Source organism: Chroicocephalus ridibundus, chromosome 2 (genome assembly GCF_963924245.1).
Source record: "Chroicocephalus ridibundus chromosome 2, bChrRid1.1, whole genome shotgun sequence".
Classification (NCBI taxonomy): domain Eukaryota; kingdom Metazoa; phylum Chordata; class Aves; order Charadriiformes; family Laridae; genus Chroicocephalus; species Chroicocephalus ridibundus.
The window spans coordinates 149,140,042-149,166,274 of record NC_086285.1 but is presented as its reverse complement, the minus strand read 5'-3'; the positions used below and the strand labels follow the sequence as shown (position 1 = coordinate 149,166,274).

The 26,233-nt window shown below is 36.8% G+C and overlaps 1 protein-coding gene across 2 annotated transcripts in view; it reads left to right on the top strand.

Annotated features, from left to right (window-relative positions):
* Positions 1–25,771, top strand: part of ANGPT1 (angiopoietin 1) — a 169,739-nt gene extending 143,968 nt beyond the window's left edge. For both annotated transcript variants that reach the window (XM_063327400.1, XM_063327401.1), the window contains 2 exons: positions 12,959–13,089; positions 23,487–25,771. In XM_063327400.1, the coding sequence (XP_063183470.1) occupies positions 12,959–13,089; positions 23,487–23,647 (292 nt within the window). In that variant the 3' untranslated portion in view covers positions 23,648–25,771. The remainder of the gene's footprint in view (positions 1–12,958; positions 13,090–23,486) is intronic.
* Positions 25,772–26,233: the final 462 nt, after the last annotated feature.

The following is a 26,233-nucleotide window of genomic DNA, read 5'->3' as shown; positions in this document are numbered from 1 at the left end:
AAAGGCCAGAGGATGAGCGTAACATGTTGTACAATACAGCCACTAATGAGTAAAGGGATCAAGCCAAATGTGTTGCATATTATTCAGTCTGGAGGTGGGACATGCTTAAGTATATAACTATTTTTGTTCTATATCCTGTTTTCAATATCATAAACCTTTAATCAAAAAATAATTGTCATATTGTTGGTGTGAATGATACTACATGAGTAAGAGAAGACATTCCTTTCACTTAGGCCTTCATTCAGCAATGCACTTCTTAGGCAATATTTTTTTATTTTAAGCGCATACTAAGTACTTTGCTGAGACAGGGCCACCAGAGCTCTCGCTGAAGGTCATTTGTTCCATTACCATTGCACACTCTTTAAGACGACATAAAAATGAAAATAAATAAATACCTGTATATGTGTGTGTGTATATATATATATAGGTCAGAAAGAGATCATGAGAATTATGTTGTCATTAATAGTACCTTGCATTGTTTTCGTATTTGGAAATTATTGCATTTCCTGTCATCTTCACAAAGCGGTTCTTCTACATCCCTTACTGTTTACTGATGTCATCAGTCCGAGTACACAGCCACCAGATTAAGCCCATTAATCTAATTAGTAGAAATTGATAAATTGTTAACTGGCTTATTTGTCAGGATTAAACAGGCTCAAGCATAGGTAAGCGAATGGAAATCCTGTTTAACATTTTGCTTTGAAAAAAATATCCCCCCAAAACACCCCTGCATTTTCCTCAGGGATTCACCCAGCGGGAAGCACATATCTCTTGACACGAATCCCATCATAAATCTTCAAAATCTCATGCGGAACCCAAAATATTTATTTTAATGTGTTATTCATTAAGTTATTTCTTTAAATCGTAGTCTTTTGGCAGCTGCAAACTCATTCCATTCCAGCCACATTATAGCAATGCTGTAGTATGATTTGAGAGGGTCATTAGGTCATTAACACTGGAAAAAATTCAAAAACACAATCTACAAATGCCCAAAGGAGCACAATTGTAAAAGAAGATTGCACTGCTAGCACAGTATAAATTATAAACAATCAAAAAACACTGATGAAAAATTAATTGCAAACTATTTCCACTTCTATCATTAATGATTCGTTTCCTTACATTCAAGCTCTTCATGAAGAGAAAAAACCCCCATGGATATTTTAAAGATACCTTACACAGTCTCAATTAACTATTGTGCCAGTGGAAACATAGGGAAAAGGTTATTCAATCTAGATGTTATATCCAATTCAGTATTTAAATAATTTCTTAATGGTGATTACAGGTTACACCTCATTCAACATTCAATTTGGGAAAAACAAAGAAAGCGCAGTCCTCATGTTTCAAGTCAGGAATTCTATGAGCTGGTGTGCCTCTCAGACACAGCCAACAGCCTTAGCCATTACACGCAACTTCAAGCAATTCTTGAACAGAATGACAGCATTTTGCTTTCACTGTGTAGAAGTGTAAATGTTTCCATAAAGTGAATCACAAGACCTGTCTCCTTATAGAAGGTACTTCAGCGTCAGTGACGCTTTTGGAACAGGTTATTTCAAGGACATTGCTCCATTTTGTTTTATGCAAAATCTTTGGAATCTAAAGACATCATCTCACTGCCGGTCCTTGGTTTTGCTCTTATTTTTCTGCTTCTCTCTTATCTGATTCTTACCACTTGGTCTTATAGCCAACTGAATAGTTTGTGGTACTATATACTACTCTTGACCTGTTTTTCCTGCAGGGCAGGCCTGCGTGAGGGTTAGTTATCTCATTGCCTGATTTGTGACCTGAGATGTTATCATGACCATGGAACTTTAGAGAAACAGTCTAATATTAAGGAAGAGATCAATATCAATTAAAATATCACATCAATTTCTGCTCTGAAAGATAGTCCAAATCCTTGGGGTAGTGACTCGTTTCAGGAAGATTGTAGTTTTCTGCTAAGCTGCACCAATATTTGATTGAACCTCCTGAATTAAGAAAACAGTGAGGGTCTGGTATCCAGGTAAAAAACAAACAAACAAACAAAAAAACCCAAAGCCAACTATCTCCACTTAGAAAGTTACTTGTATTGTTTGTTAACTTAAAAAAATAAAATAAAACACATACTTAATCTATGGAACCTCAAGAATTAGCCATGTACAAAAATCATCCAGATCAGTGACAGTGACTTTCTAATGAGAAAAAGCTTACATAGAATAAACCTCAGGCTTTTCTTGTAGCAAGCATAGTAGTTTCTTATTCCAGTGAATCTGAAAGTAGTAAGAATATGTAATTGCTGAGAGCACAGATAATGTTTTTTTTTCTGAAAATGTTAGGATTTTAAGACTTCTAAAGTCAATTTTGCAAAAGGATATTAATGAATTAATAATAGGCATCCTTAAATAGGTTTTACTGATATCATAGCTTCAGGGAAATATTGGGGAAAAAAGAAGATGCAATTAGTTATATATTCTTTTTCATCTCTGCAAATGGAAAAGAAATGTCAACATTTAAATGGCATTTTCACGTTCTAATTGCAACCAATAATTGCAAAAAATTGTCACTTATAATTGCAAACAATAACACACAGCATAACAAAGTTTTAATTAGCATAATTCAGCAGTAGAGATGGACTTGTGGTACTTAACATTCTTGTAGCCTAACTATAACTAATTTCAGCCATAAATTCAGCACACTCTTTACAAAGAAAAAAAAACAACCAAAACCCCCACAAAAAATCCGAATCAAACCTCTAACACCTCCTCCGAACCACATTGATTATATACTGTTTAAACACATTAATTTCCAAGGACCAACATATCTCAGTAAGATTTATATAAATTTTTAACATAGGTCTATCTATGATATTTGTAACTTTTACAGTTACTTATGATTAATTACTTTCAATTAAATAAGCTGTGTGATAAATATTTTACTGTGGCCTGTAGATCGTATTTTTCAATGACACTGTGGTGTACGAAGCAGCTAGTATCTCTACGGTAGTCACCAGAGTAAAAGTTAGCACTAACAGCATGCTGATACATGAAGTTTTCCATTTCTATTTTATCTAAAGCAGTTAATTAGGATAATGTACAACCTACGTGGATGACAGCGGGTAATTAATGTCACCCTCAGTGCAACTAAAGCGTAGATTTATGAAATCCGCTATTACAATATATCTGCATGGATTTCAACAAACTATATTTATGAGACTTTTGAAACTTCAAACATATTTTGGAAGAATTATTAAGTTTAAATTTTACTGGAGTTCTGTGGATCTCTTTTACTGGATTTTCAAACAGGATTGATCAATTTACGGATAAATAAAATTTCAAACCAGTTTTCAATGAACTTTTCCACTAGTTTCAATGACTGTAAAACAGATCCTTAAATAAAAAACCACAAACATCACAAAGTTCAACAATTCAGTAAAGATAAGCAGCAGAAGGTCTCATTACTTATACAAACCTTAGAAACTTTTAAAATATGAGTTTCTCTGGAGTGTCCCTGTATTTCTGTGCTGAAAAATCCCTCGAGAATCGATTTTGGCATTTCTGCTCTTGGCTTCAGCCAAACTCAGGAAGTGTAGTTGAGTAGGGAGAAAAAGACTTTTGCATTTTAAGTTATGTTTTAAGTTAACCAAATTTCTCTAACTTTGGCTTTGCCTGTGTCCTAGGCAAATGTTCAGATAAGTTCTAATTTTGCATTTTTGTTTTTAAAAAGTTCATCCATCTTCAATGCTATCAAAACAATTTGCATTATCATTTTAGTACATGTTCAGTGTTTATATGTCTGTCTAAAACATTGATCATCTCTAGTTATTTAAAGTTTGAAATTAATGCAGTCCCTACACTTTCTAAATTAACATATTATGTATTATAAAGCCATGAATCAGGACAAAAGTGGTAGTTTCTGTAGCAACAGGAAATCTTAGCATTTATATAGCTGCTGGGAGAGTGAGCTTTATTCTTTTTCTGTTGTAAGATTTAACTTTTTGTTAATAAAAAAAAAAAATAAAGCTAGTAATTTAAACGTTTCATTTCAGATTTCCATGAGAAAAAAAAACGGGTGGGTGATTTTGTTTAATAAGTATTGTGTTGAAAAACAGTCTTAACAGAAAATGGTAGTATCAGATTAACGTATCTCTTCTGTGCTGTATTTGGTGAGAGATTAGAGTAGAGGGAATTATTTCTGTTCAACACATCATTGTGATAGTAGCCTTTAAATATATTTCTCTCCCTGTTAGCAGTAAAAACCAGTGTTGCCGTATGTTTCCTCTCCATCACCACTATGTTACTGACATCAGCTGCAGACCTAGCAGCTCACACTGCCACAGTGACTGTTTCTGTGGCTTCTGTAGCGTGTATTTCAAGTAGTAGAAGCATACGTTTGCTTGTTCACGGTCCAGAATAAACATATTTTTAACCATTTTTGTAAACTGTGACGAAGCACCATTTGTCTGCATGCAGCGGTATGACAGGCCATTTGCCTTATAGTAGGAAAAATTTCTCTAACAGTAAATCTGGATGTCTTTTAATTATCCCTGCTCAGTATGCCTGTTCCCAATAAGTACAGCTCTTCAGTCAATTATTAAAGAAATTCAATATATAGAAAAAGCAAATTTATTGTATTATTTGTGTAAATGCACGTTCAGTACAACAGCAAGGCTCACTAGACTATTGTATAGTTTGCTGTAAGATGTAGCTGTGTTTCTTACTCAACGGCTAGGTTATGTTTGCTTGTTCACTGTCCAGAATATACATAGTTTTCTCCTTTGACCTGTCAGGTGTGCCTGGCTCGAACACAAGCTAAAATTAGAACGAGTTCTTCAGAGAGAAAACAAGCTTTTCTGTTAGTGTGCAGTCCCAGGGAGGGATCTCTCTACCCTGTAGTGTTCGTTGTCCCATAGACAGGGAGTACTGAAACAATTATAAAGGAAAACTGATAATTTCCATTTATTGTTGTATTTAATATTACCATTTTATCTTTAAAATTGGAGGATATGTGTTCCGACTCTGGATAAACTGAATTAATATTTTGTTGGCTGGCAAATTTCACTTGTCTCAACAGGAGAATGGGCAAGGAGTTGCAGTAATGTCAAATTTAATAATTACAGCAGTGAGTCATTGCTACAGAACAGCAAAGGAGAAATACAGAGGTCATCTTGTCTTACACTTTTCTTAAGGAATTGTGGGAGGAAATTATATTCATGTGCTGGCAGCAAAATATTAAGAACTAAATTAAAAATCTGTTCAAGTTGTCAGAGTTACTTACTGCATTATTCAGGTTTTCGACAGTTTGCAGAACCATCATGCCTACTGTTTGCAGAGTTACAAACTCTATTAGGAGTACAATAAAGTTAAGTAAAGAGACCATGAATTTACCATGTACACTGTTTCTAAAGTTTGGATTAAAGTTAAGAGTGGGAAAAATTTAGTATTGTTAGGTTTTTACAGTTAATATTGCTGGTTTTCTCCAGTCAGACACCAGCTGTGACATTCCCTTTCTTCTTCTCTTTGTGACATTCCCTTTCTTCTTCTCTTTGCTACTTTTATGTTGGTCCTTAAAGGACGGGCAGCGATAAATGTGGGGAATTGTTCTTGCAACTCAGATGAATGGGTTAGCGACAACTCAAAATTTGGTGGGAGTAGTGGCGACTGAAGAAGTTTTTGTCATCTTCCACCCTATTTAGTCTCTTGAATTTCTCCAAAGTGTTTTTCTTTCTTTGAGAGTGACTTTTATTTTACTTCTAATGATCACTTACCTCATCTGGTCTTAAGTTCTTGTTAATTAAACAATCTTGATTTGTGATAAAATATGGCGGTTTGGTTTAATTTTTTTTTTTGTTTTCATAAGGAGAATATGCACCACCCTAATAAAACCTAAATTAAACATTTTCCCTGAAAAAGTATGTTATGTTTAAAAAGAAGCTTTATTTCCTAACATAGAAAAAGGATGCAAATCCTTGCCTGCAAATCCTTGCCTGCAAATCCAGGCAATCTAGCTGTAATCTGAAGGACAAGAGCACCAACCATGATGCATTCTACTCTGCAACCCAGAACAGTTCAAAGTCACAAGGATCTCCCTGATCACCACAGATAGCTCATGCTCTATCTCTGACGAGGAGTTGGTCTTTCCACTGAATTTGCAAATTAGTACACACAAGGGATGTTTCTCTTTATCCTTTAGTGGGAGTATTAAATGATGAAAAAGTGGAACACCAGGGTTAGGCTTCCCAGATAGTTACCATATTATATTTAGTTCCCTTTTTAACAGGATTTTGGCAAACATTTTAGCTTCAGCCTCAGCCACAGCACTTTTTCTCGAGTGATTATTTAGTCCCCTGTTTACAATATGTTATCTATCATTAAATATTTGGAAGATGTCTTTATTACAGAGGTGCTTTTGCTATTCAGGGACAACTGTTACTATTGGGAGACTTCATGCTATTTTGTAACATGTTCAGGAAAAGGCACATTGGGAAACTTTACAAGGAGCCAACAACATTTCATATTACTTCTGTAGACATTACATTTTATTCATTAATAAACTAATTATTTGTGATCCCCAAATAATTAATCAAAGAATTTTTGAGAAAAAAATTGAACTTAAAATAGAGTTGCTGTCTGGTTTTGAGGCTGTTTGGGTTTTTTTTTTGGAGAGTTGTTTTTTACTTGGTATTATTACAATTAATGTCTAGAATTAAAAGAGTAACCTGAGGATAATTTCTTACTGGATCCTCCTAAATGGTTGCAGGACAGTGGGCTTTGGTTGACAAACGGACTGAATCACCTAAATATTATTATAAATGGAATTCAGTTGACCAACACAGCAATTCATAAAAATCTACCAAATTCAGCATATTTAGGAGTGGGTTTCATTTCACAAACTGAAGGTATTTAAAATTTAGATGTAAACATGAACCAGATGGAAGATGCAAGTTAAATCCCTCCTCAACCTCAGACATTTCAAAACTAGGGGACAAAATAATGGCAGTCATAGAATCATAGAACCATAGAATAGTTTGGGTTGAAAGGGACCTTAAAATCCTAAAGGGCTAGTCCTAAAGTCCTAAAAAACCTTAAAGGGCTAGTCCAAAGCCCTCCTGCAATGAGCAGGGACATCTTCGACTAGATCAGGTTGCTCAGAGCTCCGTCCAACCTGACCTTGAATGTTTCCAGGGATGGGGCATCTGCCACCTCTCTGAGTAACCTGTGCCAGTGTTTTACCACCCTCATTGTAAAGAATTTCTTCCTTATGTCTAGTCTAAATCTACCCTCCTGTAGTTTAAAGCCATTACCCCTTGTCCTATCACAAACAGGACCCACTAAAAAGTTTGTCCCCAACTTTCTTGTAGGCCCCCTTTAAATACTGAAAGGTTGCCATAAGTCATATGGGTTTAACCTTTCACATGCCTAACATGGAGGACAGTCAGTGTCAGTGTATTTGTCCACACTTATCCGTGTAGACATATTCCCACACACCAGGTGTAAGTGGTGACCAGCAGGTTAGAAGAAGGACTGAGATGTAGGTGCTCTCCGCTCCTATTGAAGTTAGGAAAAAATGGAAACCCAATGAGGAAGAGGACTCACAATAGGAAATTCTGGGTAGAGGATTCTGATCCCCATGCATCAATTTTATTCAACTACCCTTTCCATCAAAATTAACAACCCTCCATTGAGGAGGAATCAGAATTTGGGATTCCTTTCTGCCAGACATGTGGAATGAGAAGACAGTAGAGAGAGACATTTTAGCCTGCAGAAAGAGACAAAAGGGAGGTGGGAATTTGGAGGCATCCCTCTGCAGTATTTCCCAAAGGCAAGCTTTGATGTGTCCCTCTCCATTCATCATGCAGAATCTTTTAAATCCTACTTCAAGAGTCCTGTTTCTCTCTATTTTATGGTTAAGAATCTTGGGCCATTACTCATGTTTATGAATTCCAGTCATGGAGATTTGTGCTCAAATTTTTAGGACTGTGGCAATGATGAAATTCGATCTTAACTCATTAAAATGCTTAAGACCATGCACACTGAGGTAGCTGAGATAGTACTCTACATCTCTTAATGAAGATTGTTAATATTTGCAGTAAGCTATTATGGTTTTTGGTTATTTATAGAAAAAGTACGCGTTACCCACCAACAAAGGTGTGACTTCTTAGCTATTTCATTGAGGGACTGCTTTAAATGAAGGACTGAGTGATCTCTAATGACTCTAACAGAAAAAAATTAGAGAAATAAGTAGCTAACATTAAATTCTGAGAGCCCTACAGACCTCTCACTAGTTCTAGGAAAAATAAATAAATAAATAAATAGAAGTTCTAAGGTCAGGTGCTCCATATGCAAGCACTGAAGCATAAACCATTTCCTACACTTCTAATAATATTTAGCACACAACTTCTTCTACGTGGATTTATGATTGAATTTGTTTCTTATATTTTTTTAGTATCTCATTCTGTATGTTGTAATCTTCATAACGGCATGTTGCAGAAAAATAAATTTTTTTTTTTGTAATTTATTTGGAATTATCCCAGGTTCATCTGTTAAACTCATCAAACATGGTGTGAACACAGCTAAGCTGTATATATTTGAGAGAAGAATTCCAGGTGATCTAATCACTTCAAAAGGAAAACTTTCTGGTGTAAATTTGAAATAGCTTTAGAACTATTCTTTCCACACAATATACCTTTGGTTTCAAGGGACTGCAGATAGTCAGGTTGTGTCACACAGTAGGAATGGTGAAAAGCAAAGCATGCTTAAGAGAGTTCTTCCTCACCATCTGTGTCTATAGATCCCAACCTGCCATTGCTATAATATGACATGGAAAAAATGCAGAGGGAATTTCTAACACTCATGCTAGATAAGAGGTAACAGTTGCAATTTTTTTTTTACAAGTGCTGTTTCTTCTTAAGTCCATCAACTAAGAAAGCTGCTAGTCTCTCAATGAGCGTTGTCAGCTGCTATGTTCCTCATAGTAATTTTAGAATTTCATAAAAATGTCATCAGAAGTCTTCAAAATTTAATATACATATGCAGTATTTCTCTTTCTCCTACTTACTCCCTATTTACTTGCTAATGCTTATATGTTGCTATTTTAATTCCAGTGTATACAGATGAAACAGACTTATTCTCCTTGCTTATTTGAGCATGAATTTGTTTTTCCACCTAATTTGTAAATATAAGCAGTGTTTCCATTGCTTTCCTTGATATTCAGAATTTCCCTGCTGTGAGCAAGTGGGAAGACTGGAGATGTAGTCCTGAAACTGCTCCTTGACTTTTGACTGGAATGAGTTGTTTTTCATTTTTAACTTCCTTTCCTTTGTCTCCTTCAAAAATAACTAAGAGCAACTCTACCCTGAATCACAATCTTTTCTAAGGGAGGGAAATTATGTCCTGGTAGTTATTCAGAGTTCTAGTACTATGAAGACTTGTTATCTCAAGCCAGGCATGTTCGGACCCATGTGGCTTGAACTGAAGCTCAGGAAGAACTGACTGCTTCAGGACTGATTTTGGTATTTTGATTGACACCTGTTACTGTGCAGTATCATTTTTTCCTAACTGTTGGGCAATGCCAATTCAGGGAGAAAGGCCCAAAGCAAGAGAATCACTGTTTCACCCTGCGGCTCATCTGTACACTGCCACAGTATGGTAAGCCTACTAGAGTTTATAGCTAAGCCAAGCTTTATCCTTTCAAAATCACTGGAGACCTACTAGACAAATGGTGTTGAGGGAAATTCAAACATGACTGGCAAGATCTAAATCTGTGCTGAGTGAAATGTTTATAAAATATCAGGGTGGGAGTATGAGCTTGTAAATAATCCTAATGCCCTACCCCTTTGGGGAAAACATTGCACACCAAGTATTATTCATTTCCTTATTGTTTTCCTACATTATATGATTTTTTTTATTGTACTAAGTGGGTTTTATAGTGTTGATTGTTAATAAAATGATCTGACTAGCATTGTCTGTCTGATTTAAGTAAACAGCATTTGCTTTTTATGCGGACTTTATGAGACTTCTGTAAACTTTGGTGTTGCTGATGTAGTGAGGATGTATGGCCATTTAAAATCAGATTGCAAATATCATGTGACAAAGTAATTTTTCTATCAACACAACCTCAGGGAAGTTTATTTTGTTCTGCAAAAATTTAGGCACAGCTTGCAAAACAAGGCAAAAGTCCAATGAATGAAGATGGGATCAGTTCCAGCCTTTTGTTTGTATGGAACATGAGCAAAGACAGATCTTAGAGTAATCTTGTCTAAAACAAGCATCCTTTGATAGAGTAACATGGTAATTATGGCCTAATTGCCACTGTGATTGGACAATAGCATAATGCGATGACCTTCCTGGATTCCTGTTCCTAAGTTGTTCCTTGTTAAATTTCTCAGAATCTTCATGACCTTTTATTGAGGCTCACACTTTGCCTTATCCATGTTTGTGCTATCCAAATGTATTTGACTATCCATGATATTTATATTTAATCCAAGAATTTTAAAATGTTTATGTGCGTGTACTTATCTATATAAAAAATTTACTCTAAGGATTAAGTCGAAAGGTATTTAATCATCAGACTCAGATCAGGTGACATGTAACATTAAAATCAAATGAAGGTAGGCAATACAACTACTTTAGAAGGATAGCCCTGAGAGTTCTTTTTTCTTAATAAATTTTTGTTTTAACACGTTCATGCTTAGCATTTATTGTCTCCATTTTTAAAGATGGAGAAAGGACACATAGGAAGAATTTTGCTGAAAATGAGGTGAAGTTTAAGTCAGTCTGAAAGTGTGAATCTCAGACTCTCTAGAGCCCTGAGTGCTGCTTCTGTGCCTTCACATCTTGAGAGGGCTTGGTAACCTCACTGGGATATCCAGAAGAGGCTTTTCTGTAATGAATTTCCATGACAAGTTTAATCAGATTGGGTTTGTTTGGGTCTAATATCCACCCACAGATGCATGCAAGACAAAAAAAAAAACAAACCAGCAGTTATGCACTTGATTAAGGAAAGCTGCCGTGTGATGCCTGTGTGCCCCTTCTCCTCCCTTTCATAAGCAAAGCTCCACACCCGAAGTTCTGTGGGAGAACTGGGTTTTATTTAAATCTCAGTCTGGGGGACAGGCTCTCCTCCTCATCTCAAGAAAATGCCAATGGCTTAACTATTACTGTGTAGACTAGAAGCGGTTAGGGATGCTCTCTACTCCTACTGGTAACACTATCTTCCATCTAAACAAATGGAAGAATGACACTCTGGTAAAGGCATTTACTTTTTTATTCATCCAAAGTCATTGGATAAAAATACAACCAGTGACTCATAACTGCTGTCCTTGTTCACTGTGTTTGTGGGAAAAGCTGGGGAGGCATTTTCTAGGATACCACTCCCAGCTGTAAATCCCAGAGAGAAAGAGGCATCTCTCCTGCTTTATGCACTTAAGCCTTGCTTCTGCTCCCATGGCTCCTTATGCATTTTGTATTCCGTATTACAAAGATATACTTGCCCCTCTTCAATAACTGTAAAAGAAACACAACTGATGTTTCTCACCTTTTCTTCAGTGGAGAACTCTATCCCACCCAATATCAAATCATATTCTTGATTAGCCCTGTGGCTGATGTATTCCTGCCTGTAGAGCTTCAGTGAGACAAGTGAGGGTTGGTCCTTCCGCTCTCTCTTGCTCCAGTTGCTAGGGCTTGCTCCTGGGATGTAAGGATTATGGCTTCATATTTTTCCAGTGGGCACTGAGATCCTGTCTCCTCCTTCCTGCATAAGAAACTATTATGGCAAAGGATATCTTCCCCTTCCAGCAACATTTTATAAAAAAACCCCAAGAACGTACTGGTCAGATGTCTGATGCAGGTAGCTATGTACAGGAAGTAGTTTTTGCTGTGAGCATCCATCTCCCAGTGATGTCTGTCTCACAGAGATGCTTAAGCAAAGGCAAGGAAACCACTGTGTGTGACCTTCCTCTTCTCTCCTCTCCTCTCCTCTCCTCTCCTCTCCTCTCCTCTCCTCTCCTCTCCTCTCCTCTCCTCTCCTCTCCTCTCCTCTCCTCTCCTCTCCTCTCCTCTCCTCTCCTCTCCTCTCCTCTCCTCCCCTCCCCTCCCCTCTCCCTCTCCCTCTCCCTCTCCCTCTCCCTCTCCCTCTCCCTCTCCCTCTCCCTCTCCCTCTCCCTCTCCCTCTCCCTCTTTTTTCTCTTCAGCATTTTCCTGTGCATGTCCCTGCAATTGTGAATCCAGGTCAGACATGCACAGGTCCCCAGTGTTTCCTTGCTGGGACAGAGGTACTTCATTCAGCATCCCTGCGGCAGGCACACGTGGTTTCGTGCCTTACAGCACTGAGTACCACAAATGCTCTGTTACTTGCTGGAGCTGGGCTCAGGCTCCTAGATCATGGTTGTGGTTTCAACTAGTTGACAAGGCTCCTTAAGAAAAAGGATATTTAGCATTGCAAATCATGAAGACTTTTGTGGCTTGAACTCTAAGTTATTCTTCATTCATCACTCAGAGACAGCTTTGGCAGAACTAGGTTGCTGGCTTGTGCTGTAGCTAGTGGAATTAAAAATTCTGAAACTGCTGAAATCCTCTTTCGAGCCCAGGGATTAATAATGTGGCTGCTGTTAACTGGGAGTGCTGTTTCTGTGCCACAGTAAAGAGACCAGCTACTCAAATACTCAATTATTCTGTCAATGCATTCCAGATCTCTGGGCACCTCTCCTCTTTTCTGTTTGTGACTCCCTCCGCTTTGTTGCATTTTCCACTGCAGATTCCTTGTACTCGGTTCTGCTCTGGGGCAGAGACAATGTGCTACCACAGATACATTGAAAAACCCTGAATGTCCCCATTTTGCACCTGAAACAACAAAGAGATTGAGCCAAAACACACGACATTTGTGAATTTTCTGAGTGCACTTCATACAAGGCACACCTGATGTGGAAAGATCTGGATCTTTTATTTTTCTTTTTAGTGACGCTGATTGTTTTCTCTTGCTGTTTCAGACTTTATTTAAAAGGTCACAGTGGAACAGCTGGAAAACAGAGTAGCCTGATCTTACATGGTGCTGAATTCAGTACAAAAGATGCTGACAATGACAACTGCATGTGTAAATGTGCTCTCATGTTGACTGGAGGTAAGTACAATTCTGAAAATATGTGGTACATTGATAGGAATCTATTCTGTTTTCCTAAAACAACAATGGATGAAGTTGCATTCATCAATGTGTAAGTACTGTGTGAAAATTCCTTTTATTATTATTACTCCTACACTTTTCTGTATATATATTGTGGTAGTGCCAATACCTCAAGATTCCTAACAGCAGGGAAGGGATTACTCAGAGATGCAGTCAGTATACTTCTGCACTGAAGCTGTTACAACAATGTCAAGGGCGAAAGCATGAGTTGGTGTTATTGTTGAGGCAAGAAAGGCAAAGTAAGATAGAGAAGCTAAGAGATTAAGAAGGGGGAAAGAATTTTGTGAGAAGTGTGAGAATCAGACAGAAAGAGAAGAGAGAAAATGCAAGGAAATAGATAATAGAAGGCAAAGTTTAAAACCCATCAGAATCTGGACTTGCAATATATTATCTGTCTCACTTAGGGGTGCGATTTTGTTATTGAAATAATTATGATTCAGCTTTCTATCTTATACAAGCATAATACATATATACATATATGCATATAGACATAGTTAATGTAAAGGCTCATCCACTCACCTGTGAAAGACTAGACCTGCAACCCCATGTTCAAGTTGTGGCGCTTAGCTGTTCTGGGCGATTTAAAAAAGTATCCTTAGTGAGCCGAGCTGAACTGCAGAAGGAAAGAAAGAAAAGTCGAGGTCGGGGAGAGCACAGAAAAGGTATATTGGGACAGTTTAAGGCACCAAGCCAATCTGACTGCCAGCAAGTATATGACTGATATTTGTCCCCTACAATGTGGAGGAGGAATATCTGAGATTGTCTCCCCATACAGACACCTAAAGCTCTGCACAAGAGTGAGAACTTTCTCTGGCATATGATACTTATTCCTGTTCCCTGTATTGGTAAGCTCATTTTTATCTCTAGGAGACCACATTAAAGCAGAAAGCTTAAATTGGGATTCTTTTTGTTTATTGACTGTACGATCAAGAAAGGCCCTTATCTTCACATCTGATCATCTTCAGAGACTCTCCCTTAGTGATTTCTAACTTTCCTGGAAAAAGTCTTGTATCATGTAAATTATTCAGTATTTTGGATCAGACTGTTAAACTGCTATTATTTGTGGTTACTGGCACTTTGACTGAATCCAGCTCAGGCCACATTCAGGCATATATGAGCCTCTAAAGCTGTCATCTGCTAACAGAAGATGGTTTCCTATCACTGGGAATTTTTATCAAGTACACAACATAGCTTCTCATTCTCTTTTCCCGATTGGAAATTACCCAGTTGGAAAAGTCTTTAAGGAACCAATTTTTCAAAATTTTCTAACTTCCTCTAGTGATCTTATTAAAAGTCAACACGGGAAACTTCTTCCAGTAGAGAGGTGATCAGACACTACCTTTCTATAATAAAAAAGAAGCTAACCAGGTAGTTCTGGAGACAGATAATGGATAAGAAGTCAATACTTTATTTTAATTAAAACTGTTGACCTTTCCCTTTAAAGACCATGCTAAATTAAAGTGTCTTACTTCCAGGGCAGGCCAGGGTCTAGTGAGAAGCTCCTGAACGTGAGCAGTGTCTGTGCGGAAGTGCAGACTCATTCACGTATCCGAGCTGCCTGGAAATACCTCTGCTCCCAGACAGCTAATTCTGGGAGCCGAGGGTTTTGTTTATTTTCCTGCCCTGACTTCTATGGCAGGTCACTGCCCCGCTAAGGTCAGCCTGCTGTTGAACAACCATTCCACAAGGTTCACATATATTTTGCTGCAGCAGTCCTGTAAATCAGCAGGAAAACCACATATTGGAATATACTGCTAGGAAATGAAAGGAATAAGGAGGAAGGGGGAGAATTACCAAAGGCTGAGGAAACCACAAATAGAACAAATCACTCCAGAGTAAAAGGAGATGCAGTGAGCCTTTGGAGACAGATGAGTCTAGCCTTTTGGAGAAAGGCTGTATAACACTGAGTAATTTGTAGTTCTTCAAAAAAAGTAAGACTTTAATCACGCTAGAGTTCTCCTCAAACACTCTGCTATGGTTTGCTCCTTGAAATGACTTTCTCATTCCTTGACAAATATCAGAAATTGAATTAAATACCAAAACATTTGTTTAGTGAGTAGATTTCAGTTTTGTATGACAGACAAAGACTAATTAAGAAAAGTAGCAATGATAACAGGTTTTGGAAAAGGTCGTCTTTTTTCCAAAAGATATCAGACTCTGTTAGTTTTGGCAACATCACAGAGAGCTCTTTAATGATGAATGATATGAAATCTACAGGCAGGTTCCTAGCTATCTTGACAGTTTGGGTGATCCTGTTATCTCTATGAGGTGAACTGAATATATTTATGTCAGGAATAAAGGCTGAGATAAGCTGAAGCTCAAGACTGTGATATGGTTATAGTCAAGACTGAAAATAAAAATGTAAGGAAAACACATTTCTCTCTGTGATCTTACTAGTCGTCAGCTTTATTTGGTCTATATCAAAACTATTATTCTTTCTCCTCTCTCTCCTCCCTTTTCCTCAGAATAAGAAATTAAATACTGGGAGAATAATACAGTAGCATCAACAGTGTCTTGTGTGTGTGTGTTTCTTGTCCTTTCAAGAGCCATGCTATGCTACTTGACTGTATCTTAACATTGATTTTAGGGAATGGCTTCAAAAGTACATGCATGAGCTGGAATCTTAGGCCCTGTAAACTTTACATGGTAATTAAATGTTTTAACTGCTTTTTTGTGCCTTGGAAAATTTAAACTGAGCATGCTTGGTTTACTTCAAAGGGAGGCAAAGCATATTTATTCAAACAACTTATTCATTTAACCTTATCATTGGTCAAAATAGTAAAAAAAAAAATTTATATCATGAAAATACATGTTAAGAACTGGTACAGTATCTCAGGCTAGGAAACTGAACAAGAGGTTATATCCCCATATCATTTCAAGCATTACTCTGAAGAGCATCCCAGTGAGCTACATACACAGCTTGTTGCAACAAACAGCACTTAAAATGTAAAAAACTGTCACGTGAATGAAGCACTGAGTACATATCCAAGGCGCTTCCAATAGATTTCCAATAGAAGAGCAGTTAACATTTCTGGATCACATTCGTGGGCACAAGGCCAAGTTAGAGCAACCCGCCAGGATACCACCTGTCAGCTGAGCCCCTGGAATTGCTTGTGCAATTGTTTTCAGTCACTGGAAAGTGACTTATGGTAACTTGGCCCACAGTGAAGGAGTCTTAAGGTGATCTGCTTTGTCTTGCATTGGCTGCAGTCTGAGATGTTCACACAGGCATTTACCTTGCTTTAGGTAACAAGCTAAACTTCTGATCCCTGAAACAGTTTGACAAAGTGATGGGGAGACTTTCTAGATGTTTTGCTAGTATTGAAACACCATAGAATTATTGAAATAACTTTTTTTATTTTACTGTAAGCAGAGGTCCATCCAGCCGTAGTCTCCTGTCTCTGACTGCAGTCAACAGCAGATGCTTCAGTACGGGCATAAGAACAATGCAAATAAATGATACTTCCCCTGGGTATTTTCTCAGCATCTTTTGCATCTCAGGGGCTTCCTCGAGTCAGAGATAGTTCCCATGTATTTAATAATCCTCAATAGATTTCTCATCTATTAAGTGAGAGACTGTTTAATGGCAATCTCAAACCGTGGTGCACTCTTTGCCTGTTGTTTCACTGCTTTTTTCTCCAAGTGGTGAATTTTATGAATCTTTGGCAAGAATGCTATGGAGGATTCTTGTCATGACTTGGAGGAAGGTTCTTGGCTGAATATAGAAATCTGTCCGTACATGATCTATCTAATCAGAAAAATTCAGTTTCTCTTATATTTTGTTTGAAACAAAATCTTCAAAAGCAGCAACCTCAAAACACTTAAAAGTATCCAGTGTGAACCCCTGGATATACATCTACTTACATAGGAAAGCATCAAATTTTGGGTTTTATGCATATTGTTGCTTTCATAAAGAAGTTATTTATAAAACACCATTAATGAAGTATCATTTATATTGCTTACATTTTGACAGAAAAATATAACCACCATGCAGATAAGAATTGATTGGAAAATTATTTGATTTATGCTGGAGATATTAGAAATATTTCATTACACATATGACTACTCGGCACTTTTAACAAAATCATTACTGTATTCCTATGTTTATCAGGGTTAAGTATGGACAGTAGCAATAAAGTATTAGGAGAACACCAAGAAGGGACTAACTTAAAAATTTTTCTGTTGATATATTTAGAAGATCATAACATGGTCATCAATCTGCAAGTTTCATGTTATTTTTATCTCATAAAAAGGTCCTTATAAAAAGGACTGTGTTATCCAGTTGATATGAAAATATAATGCCTTTTCGTCTCATATCCTGACAGCCAAATTCTGATGTAATCTTCAGAATGACAAGTACCAATTGCTAAGTGGTAGTCTGGTCAATCTAATGCTCTAACAAATAAAAGACCACGGGCCTGGAAATTACTTCCAGAGCTCATTTAGTTCCTTTCTAAGACAGACTCTTCTCTACCTATTTATTTCTGTCTTTCTGTTTATCTTCAAGATTTGTAGTGAAAGAGATTCATTCTCATAATATAATCTGTCACTGAGTTTCTGTTACTGAGTTTGGCTAACCTTAATATAAGAAATCTTTACATGTTGACTAAACTAATTCTACGATAATTTAAGTAAGATCCATCTTGTCCTGTCCTCCACCACTGGAAAGAGTAGACCATTCCTTTGCAAACCTTTGAAAAGCTACTTTTTTCAGAAACTTTTTTATGAATTTGAGATCACTGGCAATCTGTCTTTTGAATTCTGGACTAAACAATTCTAAATCTTTCCTCTTACATTCACTCTTTTGAACTCTGTCCACTGGATCCACACATAGCTTGAGGTGTCATCCAAAACTGCACCCAGTCTTCTAGCTGAGAAGTTACCAATGCAAAATCAAACAGAGCCTAAGTATTACCATCTAATTTCTTTAAAGTACAGAATGAAAAAAAACATTGAAATCTTTCATAAAATAAATTATGTCTTTTGAACAATGAAGACTATTTCAATATTTTTGCATTAGAAATAGTTCTTATTTTCTTTGCTGCCAAATGCACTAAATTTTATGGACAAACCCAAAGGGCTAGAAATAAATACTGGCTTTTCATAGGATCCATTTATCCCATAAACTCATACAAATGTACTGTTCAAACATACTTTGGATCTTATTGAATGATTGTATTGATCTTACTGCATTTGGAGGCATTCATTGTACTCCAGAGGGAGGGCATAGACAGATGTGTAAAGAAAGGGTCTGCCATCAAATGTACTGGGTTTAGACACCTATTCTTTTAGTATGTAAAAGGTAACTAAGAGCTTCTCATCAAACCTGAGTGATCATTAGCAAATTCCCAATGCACACTAAATTTACAGTTCACTCATGAATTGATGAGCACTAGGTTCCTAACAAAGAGTTTTACATACATACATGCTTAATTACAATTTATACAACAAGCCAAAAGAGAAAAGCTGTTAACTTTGCCATAAAAAAAGCCTTTTTTACGTTGCTTTTGACAAAGAAGATTCTATCATATAAAAATTATATTTATGACTTCAGAAAACCATTATAAAAGACAGCTATGTTTTTTTTTCTTGTAATATCATTACTCATTTGAGCAATGCTCCTTTATTTGGTATATTTTTGCAAGACCTTGTAGAAATTAACTCAATATACATTCTTATTTGAGCAAAGATATAGTACAAGCAATTCTGTGAGGCTGAACTGTCTGGTGATAGGTGGCTGAAGTAGACAGAAGTATTCAAAATACATTTATTTAATGAAAAGAGCTGATATGAGAGTCAACAACTTCCCAGTGGTAACAGCAACACTAATTAAAGACCAGAGCAAACAGTTCACAAAGAGTGAGCATGCTTTAACTGCTCCAGAAGAGCAGCTGTCTACAATGGGGATTCATGTTTATTTGTGTAGCTGAACTTCCAAATAACTTATCAATGTATTATCTAAGTTATTTTTTTGTTTGGACAATATACTTTATGACCTAAGGACTTTTATTGCAAACAGAGGCGGTAGTGCTGCTTGTACTATACAAATTATGAGAGGTGGACTAACCTCAAAAGACTGAACTGACCTTCAGTTCAAATAACCAACTGGGGACTTCTTGACCACAACAACTTGAAGAAACTACCTGTGTTTCTGAATAAAAACTCTCTTAACATTCTCATGAAAGCCTCCTCTCCACCACATTAGTCACTTCAAAATCTTGCTTCAATTATTATTTCTCATAATGTCCATGCTTCATGATTCTCATGCCCAATTCAAATAACCCATGGAAGTCATTGCCAAAAGTATCTCTGATGTTAAAATCTTACTGCTATTCAGAGAAGACTTGATACTTATTTGGGAAAGCCACTACCTTGTAGTGAAAAATAAACAAGATTCTTCATGGGAGAAAAATCCTGTGAACTCCAGGGAATAGGCCAACATCTAACTACTGGGAGTCTTTCCTTGGGTCAGACTGTCTCACAGCTCTGGAGCTGATTTATTTGGTATTTTCTGCAATGACAGTGCTGCAGGTATCTCTTTCAGAAACCTCTGTGTTACATTCCCCCACTTCGTTATTACTACCAAGAAAGTCACTGCTTCCCTTCCTCGTTCCCCCAGTATACAAGGCGTCTGAAAAAACATTTCCTTTGCATCCATTCAAAGATGCGTATTTTGGTGCTGATATATGCAGTAGGAAGTTTTGTGGTAATCTGAGGCCCTATGTGGAATGAAGAGCTTTTAGAGGACTTCAGGGGAGGATGGAGAGAAATAATCTTATGGAGGAAAAAAAAACAACAAAACACCTAAAGAAAGAAAGACTTTTTAATGTAGTATTAGGAAACATCTTTTGAAATATTTATACAACTGCACTAACAAGAACAGTATAGTAGTAAAAAAAAGGTGCTCATTAAAACACATTTTGAAAAAAGTATTTATTTAGAAGAAATCTATGATGAGGGATTCGAGCAGGTCCTCACAAAAGTTTTATAAAATTTTGTGTTTCTTTGATCATTCCTTTTTTAACATAGATTTTGTAGGGCACCGCTGAAAACCTTCTCCCCAAAAAGGCCATTTATGCATCTATTGCTGTTCCTTTAAGATGAAATGGTGACTAGCACAGCTTGCCATGTCTTCATCCCAACACCATAAACAGAACCCAGCTGCATCTGTGTTCCAGCTTTGAAAAATGAGGATTAGATTTTCTCTGTTTAACTTTGTCTTAAGTTTCTGCAAGATTATACTCTGGTTACAGTAAAACATCAGCTGTACGGCTTTCTCTTTCTTTGGTTATTGCCCCCTTAGGTATAACATTGTAATCAAAGGGAGGTCAATTGCATCAAAACAGGAGTTTGCCAGAATTTATCTGGCATAAATTCTTCCCTCAAGATTTCATTATGAAGTGTTACTTCTGAAAAAAGCCCACTAAGTATTATCCAAAATCTAAGAAATTACTTTACAAGACTAGAAACATAAATTACATGGATCTGAATACAAAGGACAGAGTAACCACTGGATCTGAATGCTGATCACGGTCAATATCATCTCAGTAGTAGTAAGGCATGGTTTAAAATACCTTCATAGAATACAATTATATAGGTAGATAAAAGGCTAACCATTGAATATGATGAAACTGGAAGATTCACTCGGGCCATGCACATTGTCTAAAAGGAGCTTCTCACAGTTTAATTCCATTTCCAGAAGTCAGAGTGGAAAACACACTGAAAATTTAAAATTCTGCATTTCAGTCCACGGTGACACCTGCAGAATTCAGTAGCCACTCGCCAGATGATCAGTTTGCCACTACCAGTGGTGCCTAAAAAAGGTTTGTAAGGGGTCCTGGGAAGATTACAAAGCTGTGATGTGCAGACTGAAATAACATTTTAAAATAAAGTGGCATTTAACCAACAAAAGCAAAAGCCACCGCTTGATCTTTATGATCTTATTTGCCTTCATACATAAAGGCAAATGTTCAGTAAAACCATATTACATGGAAAGATGCCTAAGACATGCTAAAGATTCACCTAGCCTATAGGTCTTACTATGAAAAACACTCAGCAGAAATCTTTCTGACAAATAATGCTCCTAGCCATTGAGGTTAATATATTTTTGACATTGGGAATATTAGCTCTTTGCCATCTGGGGATTCATTCTGCCTTCCTCAGTCTGAACTAAGCGTCCTTCTGTTATATTACATAGATACCATGTAAGGTGTTGGAGAGAAAATTCTATTCCCATCAAGATATACAACAAAACTCCCCCTGCTTTCAGTGGATTCAGCATGTCACCTAGTTTGTCTTTGTCAGTTTGTATTCTGTAATCTTGGTGTTGCCAAGTTTCATGTTATTTTGAGTTTTCCTTAAGACTCTAACTCCCGTGGCAATCTAAAATTCACCTTAACAAGATCCTGGGGACATGGACAAGAGACTTGACTGATTAATTTAATCTTAAAGCAACAATTTAAAACAATTCTGAAGATTCACACTGTTTTTCACCACTGACTCCGTTTTCTCCATTGGTTAATGACATATATACATATCTTCACTGCAGAAGTCTAAAGGTGAGATGACTTTTTTGCATACAGTTTGCAACCAAACTATGCTTCTAGCATATTGGAATTTTCTGCATTCAGTCATACAGATGGTAGCAAAACCTCTGTCATTATTAGTAATATTCACTAGTACTTGATAAATATTTCTTGTTTATTTTCAGTGCTATGTTAACAGAGCGCTTACAAAGGTGAAGGTATGGCTCTATATGCATTTTCTTTGGCAGAAAACTCAGGTTGAAAAGTTCCTGACCTGTTATGCTTCTTTTTTGTCCTAACATCTCAGCTTACTATTGCTTCAGTTATGCCAACACAACTGTTCACAAGGTCATTCTGTAAACCAGATTTCTGGTTTGCCCTCAGAAAGCAATTCTGTGTCACCTCAGTTCTCAGAAGAGTTTTACAGCACTGAACTAGAAGCACAAGCATCTGGGCAAGACATTTCCCTGTCTTACCAGTAGGTATATAATATGCATGCAATTGCACACAGAGTTCAAAGGATTAATGAGTAGGAAGCTACATCTTGCTGGGAAAGAACGGTCAGGGTAGGGGGACAGAAAAGGCAGTTAGCAGCTTTCTAAGCCCAACACTGATATCAGTCAGTAACATTTTTAATATCTTTTTGTAGTGAACGATAGTCAGGTAGCTAGTAATTTTCTGCTGCCTGCAGACATGTAAATAAAATGCCTACAGACACCCTTTTTTTAAAAAAAAAAGAAGACTGAATGGACATTTGTCAGTTTTCTAGGTGCCAGATGGGAACTTGCCTAGATGCTTTGCAGAGAAGTGAACAAATCTCAAACTGATCTGAGTTCAGACCCTCCCGACACTGCTGCTGACCCAAAAGCATTTGACATATTTCAAAATCAAGATTAGGAGGCTCAAGATTTAATGTAGGTTTCCACATTCAAAACAGTAAGATTAAGGATTGAATGTCACTGTTCTGGCCCAAGCTGTACATGCAATGGATATACCTTGATTGAAGTTGGCCTTACTGTCACCTAAATGCATGCACACTCAGGTAATCACATAGATCATCCATCCATGCACATCCATCCATTCTGACTAACTGTCAGCATCCTACAGGGTTATAATTGTCTTCTTCACTTAGTCCTTCCATTCATTTGCTGAGTCTTGTTTGTAAATTTATCATAAGCCTTAAAGAAAGATCTACCTGTCTCCTTGTACACCATTCTGAATACTGATTATCTATTACTGTAATCTTGTAGTTACTATAACAGGGCAGAACCACCATGCTCATAACCCATGTTTGCTAAGAACATCTAACCTCAGAGCAAAAGCAAACTGTGTGAGCAATTGAACAATCACAGTTAAAGCAGCAGAAAAGGACCAGAAAATAAAATTAAAACATGCTTACACTCAAAATAACCAAACAAGTGAAATCATGCAAAATACTTATGAATTATAGTCTTTTTCTGAGGTTTACATGAGATGGGTTAAGTGTAATACTGTCTAAACATGCAAAGCGGTTTATTTGTCGTTGTTGTTCTTGTACTTCACATACTGCATCTAAAACCAGAATGAGTTAGGACTTAAATACTTTTCCAACTCTGTAAATACAACTGTGCACTCTCCAGCACCACTGGCTACAGAATGGCACAAAAGAGCAAAAAAGGAAATATGAAAATACCCCCCCAGACACATACACGCACACACCACGAGTATTTAGGAGCTTGGGAATACCAGAATTTGCTAATCGGCTAAACCTATAAAGCAAAATAAGAATGCTTAGTGCACTTGCAGTTAAATTGTTTATCTTAATGGTTTCAGGGTGGTGGTTTGATGCCTGTGGCCCCTCCAATCTCAATGGGATGTTCTACACAGCTGGGCAAAATCACGGAAAGCTCAACGGCATCAAGTGGCATTACTTCAAAGGCCCCAGCTACTCCTTGCGCTCCACCACCATGATGATTCGGCCCTTGGACTTTTAAAGGCATTCAGCAGTGGATCCCAGAACAAACCAGGATGACACTGCCCTCAGCAGCACGGCTAGCACAGCCTGAAGGTAAAAGGTGAAGGGCCTCTTGAAAGCAACGCGCATGGGTGGTGCAATGTCGCTTCATTATCACTCCATAACCTGCAAAAACTCTTCAACAGTCACCCCACGTTTTGATGACTGGGTGAGGCTTTGTTTAGAAGAACGTGGATGCAGTGGGTTTCCAGAGAAGAACAACTGGATCTGGTTATTCTGCCTGAATGTGGTGCTCGTCAGAGGATATCTTTTTTTTGGGGGTTTTCTTTTTTTTCAAATAAGAGATGCAAAAACATACTAGATTGTTCAGCAACAGCATCAGAATTTGAAGAACTGAAATGTATCAACCACAGTCTATTGAGCAGAATGTTATTCATCAGTGAAATACCAACATTATAACCGTGAAAAAGGACTACAGAGACACCTTTATTAAAACTCAAAGTACTCAAGGTGACCACTCCAAGTATTGTTTTTCTTAAATGAACTGAATTTGAATGGTGGATGGATTTATGTTAATCCGAGAGTCATATAATTTGTGCAAATATTAATTTTTTCTTAAATCCTTTAAGGACATGTTTCTCATAAATAATCTGAGTCAAATGTATGAAGAATGATAAGGGTAATAAGCATAAATTCTTCACTTGCTCTGCAGTGGTAAATCAGATAATTGGCATAATCCCTGAGCTAAGATTTATAGTGTGCTAACAAAAGTAGCTGTGTTTTGAGGTTTTTCCCTTCTTTCATTAGAGGCAGTCTGAATGTCATACAGAAAAATTAATGGAAGGTTTAAAGAATGTGAAATATTATCCTAAAGAAAATATGGGATTTTGCATGGAATATTTCCATCAAAAGTACACAGGAAGGCAAACTGTTAGGATATATAAAAAAGACATAAATGCATAGCTTAAGGCAACGGATTCATTTTACAGTATCCTTGCATGTGCGCAACTTATCATTAATTATTTTACTTTTTTTTATTAAATTTTCCTTTCTTCACTGTATTATTACATTTTTGTGAATATCAGAAGCATGCCAGTTCTACCCAGTTCTTAGGCTACAACTATAAAAAATACTCATCAGAATTGTATAGAAAATAAAGAATTGTGAACTTGTAAATAGCATGTTTATATTTCCTGTAATGGTCATTTAATTTGTACAGGCAGCCCTGACCCTACTCAAAGGGTGCAAAGCCTCAAGAGGATATAAATATTAAAAGAAATTTAGCAGACTGCTTACAGGTTGCTAACAAATAATTTTGTTATATTAAAGTAGCTGGGTGACCCATGAGGTTATAGACACAGCTCTTTCCATTTACAGCCCTTGTGATTAAGTCATATGAATAAAGTCCATTTGGGAGCGTAGCTTGCAGTCATTCTACTTCTGCTACATATAAAAGGTAAAAGCTTACCCTGCTCCCACTGAAATCAAAAATAACATTCTCATCCATTAAATTGGGACCAACATGACATGCAAAATTTGAACGTGGTGAGTTTTTTGCTTGTCTGTTGCTTTGTTTCATTCATTAAACTGTTCTGAGATCAGACACAACAAAGATCTGATTCTTTTTTAAAAGAGGATGATAACAGAGAAACTGCTTTGCTTTTTTTCTTTTTTTCCCTCTTTTTTTTTCCTTAGCAGTTTATTTCTATGAAATAGAAAAAAACTACTTGGATTTTTTTAAGCACCCCTTCTTAAAGATCACAAGGCCTCACAGAGTTCTCTGGTTTTGTTACCATTTGATGTTTGTTTGGTTTTAAGTGGGAAGATCTTTGTTTTTGTGCATTTGTATATATTTATATATATATTTGAAATAATCTTGCCTAAGGGTTAATTTGCTGTTTTCTGCTGAATAAGTTACCAAACTACTCCTTACTCAGCAGTTTCTTCACAGAGCTGTTTTGTCTCAGTTTCCAGCAGTTTTTTAAAATGGTCTTCATTTATGTGCCAAATATGTGGTCCGTCTTCCTCCATATTCTCAAAAGATATATTTTTGCAGGTCTCCAAGTTAGGAATGCCATTTTTGCAGATCCTATTGCAAAAGGCAAAACACATTTAAAAGCAAAAGCATGATATTTACTGTTTATTTATCTGGGTTTGAAAAAAAATGTGGATTTGGTTTCCTATCCTTTATAATAAAACATTTTAAAAACTTGCGGAGTCCGTGATTTGCTTTACTTTGAGTATACCTTTCTGTGACAGGCTGACAACATTTTACAAGCCACCATCTCTCCTTGTAAGCAATATTAATAAATTTAGACAAAGCCCAGGAAGCGAGTCTAATTAAAGTTTATCCAGAAATTAATATTTCTAACCTTTCAAATCCATATTTTGGTATTTTTTATTCAATTTCCTTGATTAAAATTGTGGGACTATATTTATCATTTTAAGTTCAAATCATACAACATTAAAATAAAACGTTTCTTGAATTCCACAGGCCAAGATACAGACTGAAGTGTGATGGGTTTTTCTCTTGCCTTATGGCATGCTCTTCTATCAGTCCGTTCAATCATGTCGCATGCCAGTGACAAATGTCCAATGATCCCTT